General features: G+C 36.2%; 1 protein-coding gene across 1 annotated transcript; it reads right to left on the minus strand.

The window, feature by feature from the left end:
- Positions 1-6,744: 6,744 nt before the first annotated feature.
- On the minus strand, positions 6,745-8,421 carry LOC150075679 (uncharacterized). The gene has a single exon (XM_090388617.1). It carries the CDS (start codon positions 8,419-8,421, stop codon positions 6,745-6,747), a length of 1,677 nt encoding a protein of 558 aa, XP_090244743.1.
- Between the last annotated feature and the right edge of the window lie 13,086 nt (positions 8,422-21,507).

The following is a 21,507-nucleotide window of genomic DNA, read 5'->3' on the forward strand; positions in this document are numbered from 1 at the left end:
CATCCACGCCACAAGATGGCAGACAATAACTATGCATGAACTGTCCACGGGAATGAAGTTTGAAAATGCATACACTAATCTCCCTATGAACACCGAAGCGAACATGGAGAATCGAGATCTCGCACAATATTGGGGAAATAAAAGCCCACATCAAAGGAGAAAAAAAATAAATAAAAACAAAATTCATCTATTAAGAGACATGTAAACACGTAAAGTTCATCTTGTGTAGAGCGACACCCGAACGTCAGTTCGACTCCACTTTGGTACACTGTGATGAAAACAGAACTCTGTAAAGGGCCAGAAATGTAGCTAATGTTATGTTTATGCAGTGTTTTATGTTGTTTAGTTGTTCCTGGCTCCTTAGTCAACACCATGAGTTGGGACAATTTCGACTACCACACACTGACTGTCCAAAGTGAGTTTGAAACCATTCAACAGAGTCTCGTGCCAGCAAAATGGCACCAGCATGCGCACACGCACGCACACATGCATTGTCATTCTCTTTCATTTAGGAGACAGGACAGAAGAAAATAGCATAAAGGTAAAAAAAAAAAAAAAAAGTGGACTATGATTAAAAAGCCACAACGGGTAAAAGCCTTCAATTAAATAACCGCAGCAAAGTTATCCAAAAACAAGTCCAGCAAGGCAGGAACAAGTTCTAGATGTAAATCTATTAGTCTGAAGAGGTATCAGAAGTCATTATTTGATGATAGTATTACAATATAGAGGAGCGACTGAGTTTCAAGGATGCTTGATAAAGGAGGAGCCAGAAAAATGCAGCATCTGTTAAAAACCTTGGCGTGTAGAAAAACCAGCAAACATTTTGTTCTTTATCAGGGTTATCAGTATGACAATGTAACATGTATTTTCATTTATGATGTGTTTTCAATTTGATTGTTTGCATTAACATTGGGGTTGAAGGTCTTCCTATGATTGAAGGAAGCATTGCAGGTTTGAAGGGCCTGGAAATTATTGATAGATATTATTGATGAAGGGCCTAGAAATTATTGATAGTAGCTCCTCAGATCCAGGAGACAAGTTTGGAACTGTTGTCTTTAAAGACAATCTTAGTTCTCATAAAGATGGCATTCAAAAAGGCCGTGAGAAGATTTTTCAAGTAGCCCGCATCGACAGGAGACAATATCAGAAAATCTAGATTGGTAAAGTTTCGCATTAAGTGAACCATGTCTAGTTAGTATATAGGAGGTAAATGGAGTGAGGTGAAAACCTTTTCTGGTGGATGATGAGTAATTACATTGGAAATGAATTTTTTGAAAAGGTACCAGTATTATCCCACCAACAAAGAAGCCAGTGACACAGTTGTTGCAAGATTTTGGGTCTCAGCAATTTAGGCCATTTTGCACTGTATATGTCTGTAAATTGCGTGTTCTTTGGTCGATTTGCTGTTTGCTGGATGAAAAAACCGAGTTCACCAGAGGAAAAACCATGCTACCCTTACTCGAGACAGAATAACAGCCACATTGTGAAAAATGTCCATTAAAAATTCCTCATGTCATCGACAGGATTTGAACGCAGGTCTTTTCCATCCAGTGTGGTGGTTGGGGAAAGAGGGCGATTATACAAACTCTTCTACAATATGAAGCCAATGACACAGAGGCTCTAGCAGCGTAATACTTTTTCATAATAGAAGAAAACAGAAACAAAGAAAAGGAAAGATAAAAGATAAAAAAAGAAGGAAGGATAATTAATAAGGCAATTAATTTTGTCAAGCACTAGGCTGTCAAAAATCCTGCACCCACTGGAGGTAATGCAACCAGTGACTGCGATCAAAATCTCGCGCTAATGGTGGCCCCATGTCAAAGGCACTGCTAGTAAGTAGAGGGTGTATAAACAGGTGATTTAGAAGAGAATGTAGGAACAGAGCTAGTTTGAGTAATCAGGTGAAGGTCCGTGAAAAAAACGATCGAAAACAAGCTAAACAAAACCTTGAATTGCCAAGAAGTGCAAGTAAACCAATTAAAAATGTATGTTGCTTATCTCAAACACTTAACATTTATTTTTTGACACATTTACTAACACTATGTATTCATTTTCTCTACTGCTGAACTAGGGCTGCATCTGGTATCTTGTAAAAATTGCTGTCAGACTTCAAGGGCCAATTCTTGACCGCTGCAATGACAGCATTACCACTGGCTGAGTGTTACTTTTGAAAGAAATGGCAAAACAATTGAAAATACGATAATACATCAGAACCGTATGTGGGATGCCGCAGAACAGTCCATCTGAATTCTGCAACGGTCTCCCTTGTTAGGCTGATGGTACGGAGGTTTGTCATTATTATGCTGAAGGAAAATTTTTCCTATCTGGACTCACTCTAGCAGTTCATCTTCAGTGTGTCTGCACAGCAAGCAGAATTGATCTCATTCCCCTTGCACAATTGATCTTTTCTCTCTTCCAGGAAATCTACAAGGAATAACCCTACTCTTGTTCCAAAAAATGGAACACATTTTTCTAGAGAATGGCTGCACCTTGAATTTCTTTATCAGTGAATCCTTCTGCTGACACTACACAGACTGATGCCTAGATTCTAGTTCATAGTGTACATTGGTCTCATTGTTGGCAATGATGCTATCAAGTAAACATACCAGTCTTATGTTTCTCCAGAAGATTGATACAAAATACTCCCTGTCACTTGTGAACTAAAAAAAAATGCTCTTTTGTACTTTGGAAACACTGCTAAGTCAGAGTAGTTCACAATTAATCATTTCAACAATGAATACAATCATTAATATTATTTTCGCAGTCACTCTTTTGGGTAGAATTTTTCCCAGCATGGACTGTGCTTGTCAACAGGAGAGACTGTTTTCTTTATTTTTTTTTTATAAAAAAAACAGTCTATAAAGTCCCCATAAAAAAACAGTCTCTCCTGTTGACAAGCACAGTACTTAAATAGAAGGGGTACAAGAATATTTGATGTTATCGAGGCTGTGATAGGTGAGTCAGAAAACTGCTAGCTTGGGGGGATACACAGACTAATAGTTTAACTATTACCGCAGGCAAAGGTAAAAGTGATTCTTACACTGCTACTGTTGGTACATATAGCAGCCTGGAAAGCAAGGTGTCTGGGATTTTAGGCCCTGCTGTGGGTTACATTGCAACAAATGAATACATAGGCTGTGTTAGGATAACTAAGAGTAAGAACATGTGCATGTATACTTGTTGGTACACTAATGCTAGGAGCACTGTAAATAAATTTGAAGTACTGATTAATTGTTGAATGCAGACATTGTAGAAATAGCAGACACATGGTGTCACTCACACATAAGTGATGCTGAATTGAATATTGGGAGTACAATGTATAGAGGGGGACACAGGACAGGAGAGGTGGAGGGTTATGCTCTTAGTTGAGAATGTTAAATCCAAGGCAGTGCATCCAGTTGACTTGGGTGACGAGTGCAATATTGAGTCAGTGTAGTGATATAAGCACTGAAAAGCAAAATTGAGAGTAGGAGTGTGTTATATGTCTATAATGACTGTGATGAGTATACCAAACAGCTATATCGGGAAATAGTGGGCCCACAAATCAGAATGTCTCATAATGGGATATTTTAACTCTCCAGATGTTGATTGGAATTTATGGCTTGGTCACCCACACAATAGCAAGACTTTTGTGGATTTCTTGGATGAACAAGAAAGAGGAAGCAATACTCTTGATCTGGTTATCAGCAGTGATTCTTTGTGCATTAAGAATCTACAGGTAAAAGACCCACTGGGTGGCAGTGATCAGTGTACTAATGTGGAATTTAATTAAAGACATAAATACTGTGCAGTGGGAACAGCAAATACTAAATCGGAAGTAATCAAAGAAGCTACTAGGCTTTTCACACCAACAAAGAAATAGCGTTCAAGGCTTAGACCTAAATGGATGTCAGATGAACTATTGAGACACGTGACAGAGAAGAAAAGTGCATGGGATGTATATAAATTATCAGGTAATACAGAAGCCTATGGTAGACATAACAGTCTCTAATAAAGTCACAAAGGAGGGGCAATGAGAGGTCTCTGGCAAAGAAAAACAGCCAAGACATGTTTATATTAACAGTAGAAGGATGAGGTTGGATCACAATTGGGCCACTTCATGTCTATGGGTTAATTGTTAATGACCCTGCTCAGGTTGTGGTCAAGTTGAATAGATATTTTGCATCTACATTCACAAATGACGAATTCTTTATGGGAGGAACTGTAAGAAGTTGCAAATTCCAATGGGTAGCTAAATGACATTTTGATAACTGAAAGGAGAGTGGAAGAGAAATTGTTGAAGCTGAACATAAAAAGAGGTACCTGGGGTGGATGGGATCTATCCAATCATATTAATGGAGGTGAGCAAACACTAAGCCATAATTATGAGAACATCCTTGGATTCGGGGGATTTGGCTTGTTTTGGATTTTATTGGCGCATTAGCAACTAAGGCTATGATCCGCCCAAACGAGATCATATATAAAAAATTTAAGCTTCCAGTAGCCTAATGGATCCAGGGGAGGTCCCTATGGACTGGAGATGAACAAATTATTCCTCAATTCATAAAGGGGATCAAAACGTGCAATAAGTAATTAGGACCATCTGGACAGGAATGCAATTATACTGCAGTCACAGCATGGATTTGTTAAGAGGCAGTCTTGTCTAACCAATCTGATAGGTTACTATGATGCAGTGACCACGGAACTGGATGTAAAAAATAATTTTGATATCATATGCTTGTATTTCAGGAAGGCTTTCGATACTATTGCACATAATTTAGCCCCAGGGGTTCACATCTAGTATGGGCTTGGCACACCCAGGGTCCTGAGCTGGATATCATCATTCTTCTCTTTCTTGGTGATACTCTTCTATTTCTGACTCTAGTTCTTCTCTCTCTCTCTCTCTCTCTCTCTCTCTCTCTCTCTCTCAGTAACTCATCAGAATTTTTTTTTTTTTTGGCTGGTGCAGCAAAAGCCTCAGGCTTCCTTGCACCATACAACTAATAATAATAAAAATAAAAGACTGCTGTATAAACTAGAGCAATGTGGCATCAAGGACCTAGTTACTGCTATGGATAAAGGGATGATTAACTGGAAGAAGACAGAGAGCATTATCAATGGGCATTGCTCTTCATGGACTAATGTTATTATTGGAGTTCCCCAGAGTTCAGGGCTGGGCCCACTGTTGTTTTCAACATTTATTAATGATATTGACGAAGGGATATCAGGCTTAACCGGCATAAACATTTTCTTTTTTAATTCTTGTTTGGCCTTCATCCTTGTAATTTTTTTTTTGCATACCAGTTACTCACACCATATTATGCCAATCCTTATGGTACATGGCTTTGTCGTTTATCATGTCCATAGCAATGAAAGTTCATGAGCTAATCTACATGTTGATGAAAAATTCCTTCCATCTAAAATCAGCTAACTACAATCCTGAGTGAAGAGGATTTGAAGTATTCCTCCAGTCTCTGGTGAGATTCAAATCCAGATCTCTCAAAATGCTTACAATATCATTTCATCTCATTTTTTAACCATTTTGAAAAAAATACCAGAGTGTTCAGCACTTGAATAATAAATTATGTACACTACATGTCTGAACCCACAATATGCTGTAAAATATGGCAAAATTTTTGTAAATCACTAGCTGCCTGCAAAATATGCAATTGACATTCCATCTCCCCACAAACCTCAAGAGAAAGTAAGCTGTTTGTTGCCATAGACAATTATATGGCACTAACCCTAACCAAGGGTATAATTAGATGTGTCTGTAGACTTTAAAAGTATTTATTTATTTTTTTTTTTTGGATCAGATTCATTTTACATGACTCCATTCATTTACCATAACAAATATTTTATTTTTGCAATTTATATTAACAAATTAATTATATTTCTAGTAATCTCTACATTATACTAGCTATATTTTTCATGTGCTATAAGAAGACATTATAAACTTTTGGGAATTATGAGAAAGAAAGAAAAAATAATTTTTCTACAGATGTACAGTAACTGTAGAAAATACAAATACACATTAGAATAGAAATCATTAGAACATAAATAAATAAATATAGATGAGAAATAATCCTTACAATTCAAATTTTTAATCAATGTTTTGGACGAAACAATGTATAATTATATTGTCAGTAAATGTAAGCTTACAAAACACACTGAAAATATTAATTATTAATATCAAGTAGAAGATATTTTCTTCCATAAAAGGAAAGCAGACAATGTTTAGCTCTAGCTCTCAACTACAGAAAGGCTGAAAATATATTTTTCAGAATTTATAAAGTCTACTCAAGATACTATCTGAAAAGTTCAAATGATTATACTTTTTGCAATGAAGTATTTAAATATTTTCTTGAAAGAAAATTTCGTAATTAACTACTAAGATGGACATAGAATGGCACAATAAAAATTCTCGGTGTGTTTCAAGCATATTCTCATGTGTTTTTTTAATAATTAGATTTATAAATACTAAACCACAGTTTATATATCTAAAAGAATGTCAAATGTTTCCATCTAAAGGAAGGCACTTTACTATGACATAATTTATGAATGTCTGTCACAGTTTCAGAAAGGGCTAAATGATTTCTTTCCAAAATATACTTTTTGCAGTATTAATCTACAGTTACAAACAGGCTGACACACACTACAATAATGGCACAGTCTGTCTAAACTGTAACAGAATTATCTCTAAACAGAAACCAAAATTGACAAAAATCTAACTATCATTGCATAGGCCACTTACAAAAATACTTCTCAAAAGAGTGTGCCTTTCTGGACGAAAGATCCTGGACCTTTAAAATGTACTCTCTTATGGGTGTTGAGATTATCTCTTCGTGAAAATGATTTTCCACATATATCACATGAAAAAGGCTTCTCATTGGTATGAATCCTTTTATGTCTAGTCAGTTTTCGTGAACATGCAAATGCTCTGCCACATATTTCACAAGCAAAAGGTCTCTCATTTGTATGCTTGCTTCTATGTTCTGTAAGATATTCTCTTCGTAAAAATGACTCCCCACAGGTTTCACACATGAAAGATTTCTCATTCGTGTGAATTTTGTGATGTCTGACAAGATTTCTTGGTGAGGAAAATGTCTTACCACATATTTCACATGTAATAAAAGTCTTTTCATTAAGATGCACTTTCTTGTGTATAGTAAGATTTATTCTAGAAAATGACTCTCCACAAGTCTTGCATTCAAACATTTTCTCATTGGTATGAATGCTTTTATGCCTAGTAAGTTTTCTGGAACATGAAAAGGCTTTACCACAAGTTTCACACATAAACGGTTTTTCCTTACTATGAGTTCTTCTATGCCTATTAAGGTTTTTTGAACAAGAAAATGCTTTACCGCAAATTTCACATTTATAAGGTCTCTCATTGCTGTGTAATCTTCTGTGCTCGGTAAGATATTCAGACCTTGAAAATGACTTCCCACATACCTCGCACATGTAAGGTCTTTCATTAGTGTGAACAATATTATGCCTCTTAAGTTTTCTTGAAGATGATAATGTTTTGCCGCATATTTCACATACAAAACGTTTTTCACCAGTATTAAGTTTACTACGTGCAGTGTTACTTTTTAATTCTGAAAGTGTTCTGTCACATGTGGGTGCTTTCTCAACACTATGCACTCTTTTATGTGTAGTCAGATATTCTGTACGTGCAAATGATTTACCACATGTATCACATACAAAAGGCTTTTCATCAGCATGAACACTTCTGTGTCTCCTCAGATTCCTTGCACATGACAATGTTTTACCACATACTTCACACATGTATACCTTTTGAACTCTCTTTTGTGTAATAAGTGTTTCCAATTCTGAAAGAGGATTCCAATATTGATGGCCTTCATTCCCAGGTACTCCACATTGTACGCTGCAGTCTGCTGGCTTGAAAAATACTTTTCCACCTGTTGTACACGAATAAGGATTCTCATTCAAATGTATATCTGGATATACTATTTTCATATCACAGGATGGGCTCCAGTACATGTGGTCTTCATCATCACTATGCATTTCTTCTTGCATAGTACTTGAATTCTCACTCAAGTGCATATCTGGATATGCTATTTTCATATCACAAGATGGGTTCCAGTATGTATGGTCTTCTTCAATGTGCATTTCTTGTGTAGATTTTTCTGTATTAACTTCTGTCTTAATAAATATTGTGCTATCTGTTGTGCATGAATCAGGATTCTCATTCAAGCGTATATCTGGATATGTTATTTTCATATCACATGATGAATTCCAGTACGTATGGTCTTCACCATGATCTCCTGGGACAGTATATTCTTTGGTCTTGATAATTACTTTGTCATCTGTTGCACACGAATTAGGATTGTCATTCAAATATATATCTGGACATTCTATTTTCACATCACAAGATTCTGAAACTTCTTCATTAGAACAATTAATTTCCTTCTCCATTATGCAATTTCTATAGTACTTTTCAACCTCTTCAGATTGATTTAAAATAAAGAATATATGATTAATACCTAACTAAACAGTATTTGTTTGCTTTTTTAGTGATAAAAGTGCTAGAGTTTTCACTGAAGTAGCAGATGACATAAATTTAAACCTTTTCCACATCCAAAAGGTTTAAGATCTTCACTTTGTCGAAAAGTAAGGAATATTTAAATTATGGAAAATAATATACATATAAAAATCAAAAATACTTTTTCATTCTGAAAAGAATATTTTTCATTTCAAAATGGTGACACAGTCATATGGTGTGAATACCAGATGGGATAATTTCTGTTTTCTCCAAATTTGTCCTTTTGTTTTATCCATACTCCATCTTTACCTGCAAAAAATGAACAATAAAAATAATGAAATACTTTAATTTATTTTATATCAAAAATTCATATTATTACTTTTAAATATCTATCAAAATGGTGTTAAAGTACTAAGCTATTATTAACTTTACCATTACTCCTAAAATTATTCTTCAGAATGTAGTATCAATTGTTTACATTCTCAAGAATGAACTTCTCTGGTACAATAAACTCACTTTTGTTCAAGTTCAACCATGAATTATAAATAAATGGCCAAAGCAATGTTTAAAACCAGTGTGGGAGGGAAAAAAAACAGAAAAGAGAATTTTTGTGTTAAATTGTAACATCACTTGAATTCATAAGTGCTCCTTTAGACAGATCCAAAAGGGGGAAGAAAAAAGGAGAGTTTACAAACAAACAAGAACTCGGATGGCAGTTCTACATGAGGTTTTTTTTTTTTTTTGTGCTTTAAAACCACTGTTTAACTTAAAGTATGGTCAATCACAACACCCTTCAAGAACGTTTTGTCCTTGCTTGTTTCTATAAACAAATTTGAGAAATCTCCCTTAAAAAAATAAACTATTCATTGCATTGCAGCAAGTTAATGCAAGCGCACTTTCTTACGAATGCTTATTCCAGATGTTAGCGTGATCACAAAAGATAAAGCCTTTGGATTTTGGGATTTTCAATAGCTGCCTTAAACTATCAGACAAATTTTGATTGAGGGCTTCAGAGTGAAAACTTTCAAGGGACATAGATAATAAGAAACATAGCAATATAACAATAGAATAAGAAATATATATAGTTTTTTTATGTTTTAAAAATATGGATTTGAGAGGAGATTTTGTTGTACTAATCTGTTAATATTCTATAACAGTGTTTTATTGAGATTAGATGCAGTGCAAGGAAGCCCTAAGTTTTTGCTGCACCAGTCAAAAAAAAAAATAATAAAAAAATAATAATATAAAAAATAAAATAAACGAAACTACCTATATGTTTCCTTGCCCCACTTGTGTGAGGCAAGGAAACACATAGGTAGTTTCTGATCGTTGACCATCCAGCTGATCTTTGAATTTCCCTAAACTGCCAACCTAAACAAACCAGAAAGATAACTTTTTCCAGTAATCAACAACTTGCTAGCTGAAGGGAAATTTCTTACAATACAATATCTCTTCCTCTATAATTTGAATTTATGGTCCTTAGTTCAAGGATCATTTAAAATAGCGAAAATTTTACCATTCCTTCTCAGAGCCTTACAAACCTCAATCAGATTACCAAGTCTTCCCTCATATGGGTGTCGTTTTGAAGATCTCACTAAGCAGACTGCCTGCCTTTGAATACCTCAAAAAGTTTGATGTCTTTTTTTAGATACACTGATGAACCAAAACATGATGACCAGAGACTTGTTATGCAAATCGAAGCAACTGCAGGTGAACTTCAGAGAGACCTAGATAGACTTCAAGAATGGTCAGAAAAATGGCAGCTGTGCTTTAATCCAACAAAGTGTAAGGTATTACACCTGGGAAACAGTAATCCCAAAAAAACTTATTCACTTGGTGGAGTTCAACTAAACCCAGTACTGGAGGAAAGGGACTTGGGTGTTACGATACGGTCAGACATGAAATTCTCTGAGCATTGTAAACAGGTTGCAAGGAAGGCCCATGGTGTCCTATCGATGATCTATCGAACTTTTGCAAGTAGAGATAGGGACGTGATAATGCCATTATATAAGGCTTATGTTAGACCACACTTGGAATACTGTGTTCAAGTATGGAGACCGCACCTAAAGAAAGACATCGAGCTTCTTGAAAGGGTGCAAAGAAGGGTAACTCGCCTGGTGAGATCGGCAAAAGGGCGTCCTTATGAAGAAAGACTTCGAATATGTGGGTTGCAGAGTTTGGAAACTAGACACCTTAGAGGAGATTTGATTGAGGTGTTTAAGGCTCTGAGAGGCATCAGTAAAATGAATGAGGACAAAATTTTCAAGATTATAAATGATGCTAGAACTAGGGGACATAAATTCAAGTTACGGGGGGAAATGTTTAGATTGGACTGCAGGAAGTTTTATTTTAGCCAGCGAGTTATAAATTACTGGAATAAGTTGCCTTCATGGGTGGTAGAGGCCGACAGTTTGGGGAAATTCAAAGGTCATCTGGATAGTACTTTCGGGTAAGGGAAGCGCATAGGATGATAGGTTTAATTTCCTTTTTATTTTATTTTTTTTTATTTATTAATTATTAAGTTATTTATTTTATTTATTTTATTTATTTTTATCATTGTTTTGTTTCGGATTTTTTTTTTTTTTTTTGGCTGGTGCAGCATAAGCCATAGGCTTTCTTGCACCATGCGGCCGTTACTAATACTAACTGGGGCACGTGTGCGGGTCGGGACACAGTATAAAAAACACCAGATACTGAGCTCCGTTAATCAGTGTTACTCTTGTTCTTCAGATGGGAAAGGCAGCGGACTTGAGCAAGATGGATAAAAGCCAAATTGCAATGGCCAGACGACTGGGTCAGAGCATATCCGAAATGGCACGGCTGGTGGGATGCTCACAATCAGCCTTGGTTAGTATCTACCGAAAGTGGTCTGAGGAGGGAAAACCCACGAACCACTGGAGAGGTGTTGGACAACCATGGCTTATCGACGCTCGAGTTGAGAAAAGGCTCTCCTGGATGGTACGTGGCAACAGAAGGGCGACTGTGGTGCAACTTGCTGGTAATTGGAATGCTGGTGACGGGAGTAATGTGTCACAACACACAGTACATGTAACCCTGCTGAAAATGGGGCTGCATAGCTGCAGACCACTCCGAGTGCCCACGCTAACCATGGTTCACCAGCAACAGCACCTACAATGGGCACACGAGCATCAAAACTGAACCTTGAGTGATTGGAATAAGGTCGTCTGGTCCGATGAATCACATTTCTTGTTGCACTACGTAGATGGCTGGGTACGTGTGCCTCGTTTACCCGGGGAAGGGATTGCACCAGGATGCACTTGGGACGAAAACAAGCTGGTGGCAGCAGTGTAATGCTTTGGGCGATGTTCTGCTGGGATATCCTGGGTCCAGTCATCATGTGCCGGGCACTCTGACATCTATCACCTACCTAAACATCATTGCTGACCAGGTACACCCTTTCATAGCAACGGTCTTCCCCTCTGGCAGTGCTGTCTTTCAGCAGGATAATGCGCCATGCCACACTGCCCGGAGTGATCAAGACTGGTTCGTGAAACATGAGGAAGCCTTCCAGGTATTGCCCTGGCCTCTAAATTCCCCAGATATCAATCCCATTGAGCATATGTGGTTTGTGTTGGAACAGCAAATCTGATCTGTAGCGTCTCAACCACGGACCTTACAGGAGTTAAAGGATCTGCTGGTTAAATGTTAGTACTAGATACCACAAGACACGTTTAGAAATCTTGTAGCATCTGTGCCTCGCCGGGTACAAGCTGTTTTGGCTGCATGTGGAGGACCAACATCATATTAGGTAGGTGGTTATAATGTTTTGGCTCATCGATGTATATCCATAACTGAAAACAGCATTCCAAGTGTGACAAGAGAGGGGAGTCAAAGTAGAAGAAGTAGAGGAGGATGAGATAGAAAGACATCCTCTGGCAGAGGGAGGGAGGAAGAGTTGGAATATGCCTAGGTTTGAAAAACTCACTCAGCCCAGAGGGGGTGACAATTTGGTAACAGACATCACTGGATGGATGTCAGCCTTGTCCCATAACAAAGTATGTAGGTGGAATCCTACCCTGGTTGTCTTGTGTCCTCAAATGAGAGTGCCAGCAATGTGTCACACCTGTCCCACATCAAGGTATGCAGGTAGAATCCTACCCTATGCAGATTAGCAAAGGTCCTGCACCTCAAAGACAGGGGTGCTAGCAGATCCCAAATGGGGGCCAGTATCAACAGTTAAAAGTATTCCCGCATCAGTAGGATGCCAGAAGAATACAGACTGGAAGTGTCATCTCTATATGACTTACAAAAATGTTGGAGGTTTGTAATTGAGACATCACATTCTTTGGGGAGGGAGATTTGCTCTTAGTGTGAAGATTGAGAAGTGAGTATAATGGTGCTTGTCCATGACAAAGAATTCCTCTCCTTAAGGAAGAGAGTATAGTGCCACAAGCATTTTGCTTCTAGGTAGGTGATACTGATGGCAATAATAGAGGACGTGCTCCCAATCCTTAGGGAGTTTAAGGAACACAACAGATTCCCCATAAGTCCTAGCTCAGCAAGCCTGGAATTTAGTGAGTCCACATCCTGTAATCAGATACATTGTGTAGAGTCCCAGAGAGAACCACAGAGGAGGTTTCAGATATGTGGTCGAGACATTTGGAACGAATCCCTTGGTAACACTACCCTTTGGGGTGGTGTTCCAGTTTGCTTGTGGGATGTCAGTAAGATGAGCAGTAAAGTTTTTATTTTCTTGCTTCTGGGAATTTGTAAAGTTTAGATCACCAGTTCTCAACCTTTTTTAATGCTTGTAGCACCAAAACCAAAACTGAAAAATTTTAGTACCACTCATTAAAATATCTATTTGTATTAAGAGGAAAAGCAAGAATATTTGAATAATAAGACTATGTTATTAATTAATTTTTGTTATTAATACAAAAATTGAACAAACTAAATAACAAATATTAAACAAAACAACTATTTAACAAATATTTAACAAAAAATACAAAATAAACTCTAAAATAATTGATTAGCATGGTGATTTATTGCATTTAATGCAATAAATCGTGAGAACCTGAACAAATATTTAACAAAAATAATTGACTTAATGTGACACTTCAGCTTGTTTGACAGCAATTAGTTTCTTTATATCTGGTTCTATTTTCATGCATTTAAAAAATTTAACCATCTGTTATTCACGTACCACCGATTGAAACACACTGGTTTAGATTGTAGTTTAGGATTGATGCAGGGAGTGCCTTTTTGTGACAATATATAAACAAGAACATTTTTTTCTTTAATAGAAATCAAGCTAAGAAGTTACCACTGATAGAAGTAATGCAGAACTATCTAGACAGGAATAAAGTTATATAGCATTTTCAGTATGGATTCATTAAGGGCACAATCTTGTCTAACTAATCTGACTGCATACTATGATAGAGTAACAGAGTACCTAGATGCAAAAAATAATTTTAACATCATATACTTAGATTTCAGAAAAGCATTTGCTATTGTTCCATATAAAAGATTACTCTACATATTGAATTGGCATTAGAGGAAAGTTACTACTATGGATAAAGGGATGATTGAGTGGGAGAAGGTTTTCAACAGGTGACAGGAAGATCCAATGTCAGGATATTTAGCAGCACAATTTGTGTGCTCATTCTCTGGGATGACAACGTGACCTGGGATCCAAAAGATGATCATCTGGTTGCATGTTTAATAGCGACATAATGTAGACTGGATATATTTCAAGAGGGATGAGAAGGACAATGAATAGGCTGGATGATGGTAATTGCACTTAAGGAGTCTGTATGTATCAGATCTTGGCTGAAATGGTGATTTCGTATGTTATCTAGAACCACTTTTATTGCATATAATCCTGCAGTATAGATTCTGAATTCTACAAGAAGCAACACAGCTACTGAAAAAGTGGAAGAAAATGCAGTAGCACCCTCAGCTGCATCTGTTTTGGAGTCATCAGTAGAGATATGCAATTTTTCTGAGTTTTTTCCAAAATAAGTGCTTTATGTAGCTGCTGAAGGTTGTTTTCTAGGGAGCATTTTCTCCATTGATGAAAGAAATAATCATACAGATGTGAAAATAGAATCCAGGGAGGTTCAAGAGCAGCAACTTTGTATGCTGCAAATCAATGCCCTACTTTCTATTAGTTTTCTTGCTACTTTACAAATTAACAGTAATGTTCAGTTGGACTTAGTCCATCTTAGTCAATGCAATGAATTTCCAAGCACTTGTATTTTTCCTATACAATAACTACTCCTTTTCTTGCCCTCTTCTCATTATTCAAAACTACAGATTTAACAGGACTCCTATCCTTGACTCCGAGAAAATGATTTTGACCTTGGTTTGTATTAGCCACATAGCACAAGGAAGCCAGAGGTGTTTGTTGCACCAGCCAGTGGATAAGAAAATACAAATTATGCACTTCCCTCCTCAGGTAGATAACTATCCAGTTGATCTTTGAATTAACTGTCAGCCTCAATGAATGTAATAAACAACTCCCTGGATAAAATAAAACTTCTGACAATCTAGTCTAAACCTCTTCCACTGAAATTTGAATTTATGGTACTAGTTCTAGAATTCTTTATAATAATGAAAATTCCACCTTCATTCATTTTACTAACCTCTCTCAGAGCCTTGTAAACCTCAATAAGGTTCCCTTTAAGGTGCCAGGTTGCCAAGTTCTGAAGCTCAGTTAATTGGAGTCTTGCATCGTAATGGTTGCCCTTTTTCCAGTCTCACCATGTCCAAAGTTGCCAGTCTTTGGATTCCTTCAAGAAGCTCAACGTCTTTTTTTTTTTCAGATGAGATCTCCATACTGGGACAGTATTCTGAATACGATATGGTTTTAACCACACCACATTTGGAATACTGTGTATACCAGTTTAGAGGTGCCTCGATAGCCAGGTGTGCAGGAGCAGCAATGCGTAGCACACGCTTCTTGATTAGACCAGGGTTCGAGCCCGTGACCACTAAATACGGAGGTTACGGAAAGGTCAGATAATGACCACCACATATCCCCGGAGCAATATGGCCTTAGTTGCTAATGCTCCTAAAAAACCAAAAACATACCAGTTTAGAATACTATCTAGTTAACCAAAATGATATGGATCACATAATTTTTATATATTTTAAATATATTTGGTATGTATATATGGTTTAAACCAGGAATATATCGGGGGGGGGGGGGGGGTAAACACTATCTGTTCTACTTTTTTCTTTTTTAGAAATTAATTCAGAATAACTTCCCCATAATTGTTGTCCATGAAAATGATTTAAAGATCTGGTCTATCACATATTCTACGGAAGAAGCTAACGCAAATAATGTCTTTATAAATCAGTGTTTTAGATAACATTTGTAACTAATTTCTTTCATTTACTCTTGCTCTAAATTCTGAAAAGTCAGCTCATATCTCAATATCTAGGAAATCTTTTCAATTTCAGTTTTCTCCTGTCATTGGCAACAATGTAGTTCAAAACGTTCCAGCACATAAGGAATTAGGTATATATTTTGATACTTGGCTTATTTTTAAGACCCACTTTCAAAATGCTATATATATATTCTTTAAGTGTGTTTGGAGGCTAAAACAAAAATCTATTTTATATTTCTGATTGAGCCATGATAGTGAAGTACATCAAAATTCACCTGCATCACATCCAGTCATACTTTAGAGTTCTGCCATTTTGTCTGCTCTGCAAAATCTTATTTTGCTCTTCTCCTATCAGCACAATTCCACATTGTAAAATGTCGCAAATGCTAAAGCTGTATGACTATAGAGAAATGCATAACTCTCTTAAATATACTCCTATATCCAAATTAATTGTTTTTGATTCCATGAAGTATATACTAAAATATATACTTCAATTCTGCCATCTATCTTGGATAAAACTTGGTATCAGTCTGTTAGAAAAATCTAAATTCAGAGATTCAAACTTTATATTGGCAGCAGTGAAATCTACTGACATTCAGTCAGAGCTAGGAGGCAGCTGATTTTCAAGTTCTTCTTGGTTTCATATTTCAAGATGCACTCTCTCTCTCTCTCTCTCTCTCTCTCTCTCTCTCTCTTTTGCCTCCATTTGGTTTGTAGGGAAGCTAAGTAGGAATGAAGAGTGTATATTATTTTATTGTTGGTAAATAGCAACAAAATGATGTCAACTGTTTGCAAAGAATATGCTTATTTTTATCTTTAGCTTTCATCACTGAATGCAATAGATAAATTTATTTTCATGGCAAGATAAATATATTTTCATTGTTTGTGGTATGAGTAAACTTTTGCTATGTCATAGCCTGCAGTTCTCATTAGCCGATCACGGCTAACACTTCAGGGGCAATCTCACAGTAAGTCAAACACAAAGGGAGTTTTTTGAAATGAACTATGTTTGCACATGTTGACAAATTTTCCTGGAAACTCTTCTACTATGAGGGTGGGGGATGAAAAGGATTGGTACATAACACTGTAGTCATTGTCGGTGACTGTTCTTAGGTAGGAGCACTTGTTTCGAGACTCGTTTTTATGTTCATCAGGAGAAGGCGGGAAATAATTGCTCTGTAACATATTGCAGATGTTGACTTTGATTGCTGTTCTTTAAAAGAGAGTTCACATGTCTATTTCTCTCAAAAGAAATGACCCCTGCAGGTTTTCACGTCTCCATGAGACACGAAAATACTTGTCATGTTCCCCCTTTCTAAATGCACACTTGTAGCAATGCTAATTGGGAAAGATGATAGCACTTCTTTATTGCTGGCAAGCCTTTGTGAACTTTCCACATTGGAAAGAATATTTTTATCTTTTGCTTTTACCAGCAAAAGCAATTGCCAGTATGCGCCCCCCCTTCCATATCACCATCTCTATTGATGCATTGGGGAGGGGTGATCTCACAGTAAATAAGTTTCAAAAGGCACGATTGTAAAGAAAATGATATCCTTTTGTATGTTTTGACATCACTTCCACAAAGCTCACCATCTCTATATGCCAGGGTGAAGAGGAAGTAACTACTGCTTGACACTGTAGCAGTTAGTTTTATAGCTACATGGAAAGGTGCTCTCATAAGATCTCTCAAAGTAATGACACCTGTAGAGTTTCCATATGTTTCAATTAGATCATGCTTGTAGAGTTTCCCTTATCATGTTACAAAAGCTTGAAAGTTCCCCTCAGTCATGTTAAAAAAAAGTGGATGTATTCTGTGCAGGTTAAAACCACTTAGATTGTACTTTTTTTTAAGCTATTGCTTTTATGAATTGACATTTTGCAAGTTTATCCGGTATTCAAAAATAGCCATACTATAGACATTTATATTTGGAGATTTATATTTGCAATCCACATAGCTAAGCAGTTCTTATTGTGTCACAAAGGCTTGAAAGCTCCCCCACTCATGTTACAAAAGCTCGAAAGCTCCACTCAATTATGCTAAAAAAAACTGATGCAGTCTGTACCAAGTTAAAACCAGTCAGATTGTATTGTTTTGTTTTTTAGGCTATTGCTTTTATGATTTGACATTTTACAAGTATATCCAGTATTAAAAAATGGCACACACAAGCATTTAAATTGGGAGATTGGGGCAATAAATCACCATGGCTTGATGTGTTTCAAAAGCTGATATGCTCTATGACAAGCTAAAGATATTAATTATGATTTCCAAAGAAAATCTAACTTATTATGAAACACTAAAAATACCATTATTAAGGAAAATTTTTATAAGGGGTGCACTCATTTCTCTACAGACCAGAAATTAATTCTAGATCTTCCCACTTACAAAAACTAGCCATATCCTCCCCCCCCCCAACTTCCACATCATTTCTCTACTCATTTATTGCAATCATAACTTTCTATACTTTACAAAAAGTATAGAAAGTATAATTAAAATAAATTTTAATCTTAAAAAAAAAGTACAATAATGGTTTTATTTTATAATGGAGTATAATGATTTTAAGGAGTACTAAAACAAAAATGCAATCAAAATAACTATTTTGAAACAAAACTGAAAACTGAGTTGAAAGTTTTAGTGCTGCTATAAAAAGGTATAACGTTTGTTTCGAAAGTGGCCGTTCTTAACTCTGCCCTAATCTTTGTTTCAAAGTTACTTATTGTAATTGAAACTGTTTTGTTTTGTTTTTTTTATTTGTAAGTACAGTAATTTTTTTCTTTGTTGGAAAAAAAAAAAATAGAAATAACTTTTTACGATGTAAATATATCATTTATTTATTTTTCCAAGTATCATAAACTATTCTTTATATAACATCAGCAGTCGTTTATCCGAAAATCGATATTTTTTTTTTAAAGAATTACTACCCAAATTTAACAAATATATTAGTTTCCATTACCCTATCTTTAAATAATCACATGTGCTTAGTAAAAACATTCACAGAATTCGATCAGAAGTCTCCTCCCCCCCCCCCCCCCCACAAGTTTTTCTGAAAGACTCCCGTGTTGCCATTTTCACTCTTTAATTTGTTTGCTAATAAATGTAACAATCTACGAAATCATATAAAAGTTTATAAAAGTTCATAAATAAATTTTATGAGTTCAGAGGAATGGAGTTCAGCATTCCTACCAGAGTACACACAGTTAAAGTGCAACACATTCAAGGTTGATGTACGTGTTTCCAAATAATCTGCAACAAAAAAAAAAAAATTACAGAACTTTACAGATGCTTGATAAATAACTGAGTTCGTTTATTTTATTTCTCAGAACAAAAAATATATACTTACGAAAAATTTCTATCTCTGGTATTGGGCAATACCAGAAAAATAACTAAATAATTAAATAAACAAACAAAAAATGGCAATTGCCCAATAAAAGAAAAGTACAGCACGGGCCTAATATAAGTTCACTATTAACCTACCCAGTAATTAGACCGCATATATAGCAGTGAAGACAAAAATGAAGTGATACATTGCTCAGAAATTATTTACGTAATCCTCACGACATTCTTTAAGCTTTGTAATTGACGACCACCCCATATAAGGAATGTAGCCAGGGGCGGCTCGAACATTCGTAACGCCCCTGTTAGAACATGGCGCCACCATTAATGGACTGAGTTTTACGTTGGTTAACTAAAAATTATTCTAATTATCAGTCTGATTACCATGGAATTAAACCATTGAACCATATAAACCATGTCCTGGATTGAATAATTTGTTAGACTTTTAATGAGTCTTTAGAGTAAAGCTTGATTCAAATTACCAGCATCTTTTTACACTACCATTAAGCTATTGGTCTCTAATACCAGACAGCAACTCTTAACGGACTGTTGCTCCTTTGCAAATTGAAGAGGTTGCAAGTGAACACTTTAAGATATGATTTTATCCTGATGTAAAGAGTGGGTAATTAGTCTCAATCGTTATTACAATCCGTGAACTATGATTTTAAAATGTCTTTAACTTATGTAAAAAATGAATTAATACCTAGGTAATGAGATCTTTATCCCAAAAATGCGTTTTTCAGAACGTTAAATCTGAGACAGGTGCCTCATTGCCTTCCATCATTGTGTCCGTGGCGACTATAATTTTTGGAATCCAAACAGGACATCTGTGATCGGCTCCTCCTCGTGTAATGTGGGCACGTTATAGGGAGTGCATATTGCCAATTATTATTTTTTTATAATTATGTCAAACCAATATACAAATTATTAGATTTAAGGAATTAAAAGTTTGATGGTAATGTATCGATATTAACAGTGGCATTACGCTTGTACCATATAAATTATTTTCATTATAAATCTCAGATAACATGTTTATATAAATGTACTCATGCTCTACTCTTTCTATATTGCATCATCCTTCTCACGTGTCGACAGTCCTTGGTCTGAACTTCAAGTAATGTCTGATCAAAGAGTACTGCAGCGGAAAATGTAAAAAGTAAAATTTTGTACTAACAGGACAGAAGGTTAATCAATTAAAGTGGAGGCCCATTCACGAAGTGCTACACCCCCTTATTATTTTGATAATATGGATTTTTTAACTGATGCATGATGATTAAAGCTTAATGATACTCTGGAATACCGCTTCAGAAACCCCTTTAGAAAATACTGGATCCACTCAGGATTTTCCATGAGAAGGGAAGTTGTCGATTGTAGATTACTTTATGTTTAGCCATTTCAGCGAATAAAAAACCATCAGTCCATGAAATCATGCACTTCACTACTTGACGAAGAAACTACAGAACATTTGTTGCTTTTGACAGACTTTCTGCCCTATTTAAAATATGATAACGACATGGAAAGAAGGGTGATTAACAACCAAAAGAGTACCGTGCTGTATGCTTTGTAAATGACTGGGGATTGGCTGCATATATGGTGTGAAAAATGGCAACAATAGTTTAACGTTCTAAATGTAAGTTTTTGCAACTTGGGAAGACAGATTCAGGAGTAACTTACAAAATAGGAAGAGGGGAGTTGGTATTAATAATGGCAATTAATGTAAAGAAGAAAGTTTGGTGAGTCTTTACAACCTAGTACCCCTTCCGATTGATCGTTACGAGTAGCAATGATTGACGTGCCTTGCGCGCAATGGTTAGTCTTAGTTAGGGTGTTTATCCCTTCTCCCCTTGCAGCTGTTTATTATTACTACTTAGCCACATGGTGCAAGGGCAAGGAAGCCTGAGGCTTATGCTGCACCAGCCAAAAAAAAAAAAAAAAAAAAAAAAATTCCCGTGTTACCCTGAGAGAAAGAGAAGAATAATGATATCCAACCTGGGTGTGCTGCCCATACTCGCCAGATTTGAGCCCCTGAGGTGGGAACTCGTTTTCCGAGTTCACACCTCAGGGGCTCAATTTGGGAACTCGTTTTCCGAGCTGGCTAGGCATGTCATCACTGCTACTCGCAACGATCAATCGGAAGGGGTACTAATTGTAAAGACTAACCGAAAGTTTAAATAGCATCGGCAAAAAAAAAAAAAAATAACAAAATAAAATAATAATAAAACTAAAAAAGTTACCCGCATTTTTGTCCCTCTTCAAAAAGAAAAGGATGCCATCAGCATTTAGTTTACTTAATCAATTTAAAGCCTTCAGTGAGGTATTCTCGAAGGTGATGAGTT

This window comes from Mastigoproctus giganteus, chromosome 14 (assembly GCF_048544385.1).
Source record: "Mastigoproctus giganteus isolate SK-2022 chromosome 14, ASM4854438v1, whole genome shotgun sequence".
Taxonomy (NCBI): domain Eukaryota; kingdom Metazoa; phylum Arthropoda; class Arachnida; order Uropygi; family Thelyphonidae; genus Mastigoproctus; species Mastigoproctus giganteus.

Excerpts from the sequence above, each read along its gene's own strand:
- LOC150075679 (XM_090388617.1), bottom strand. The coding sequence starts at position 8,421 with ATGGAGAAGGAAATTAATTGTTCTAATGAAGAAGTTTCAGAATCTTGT.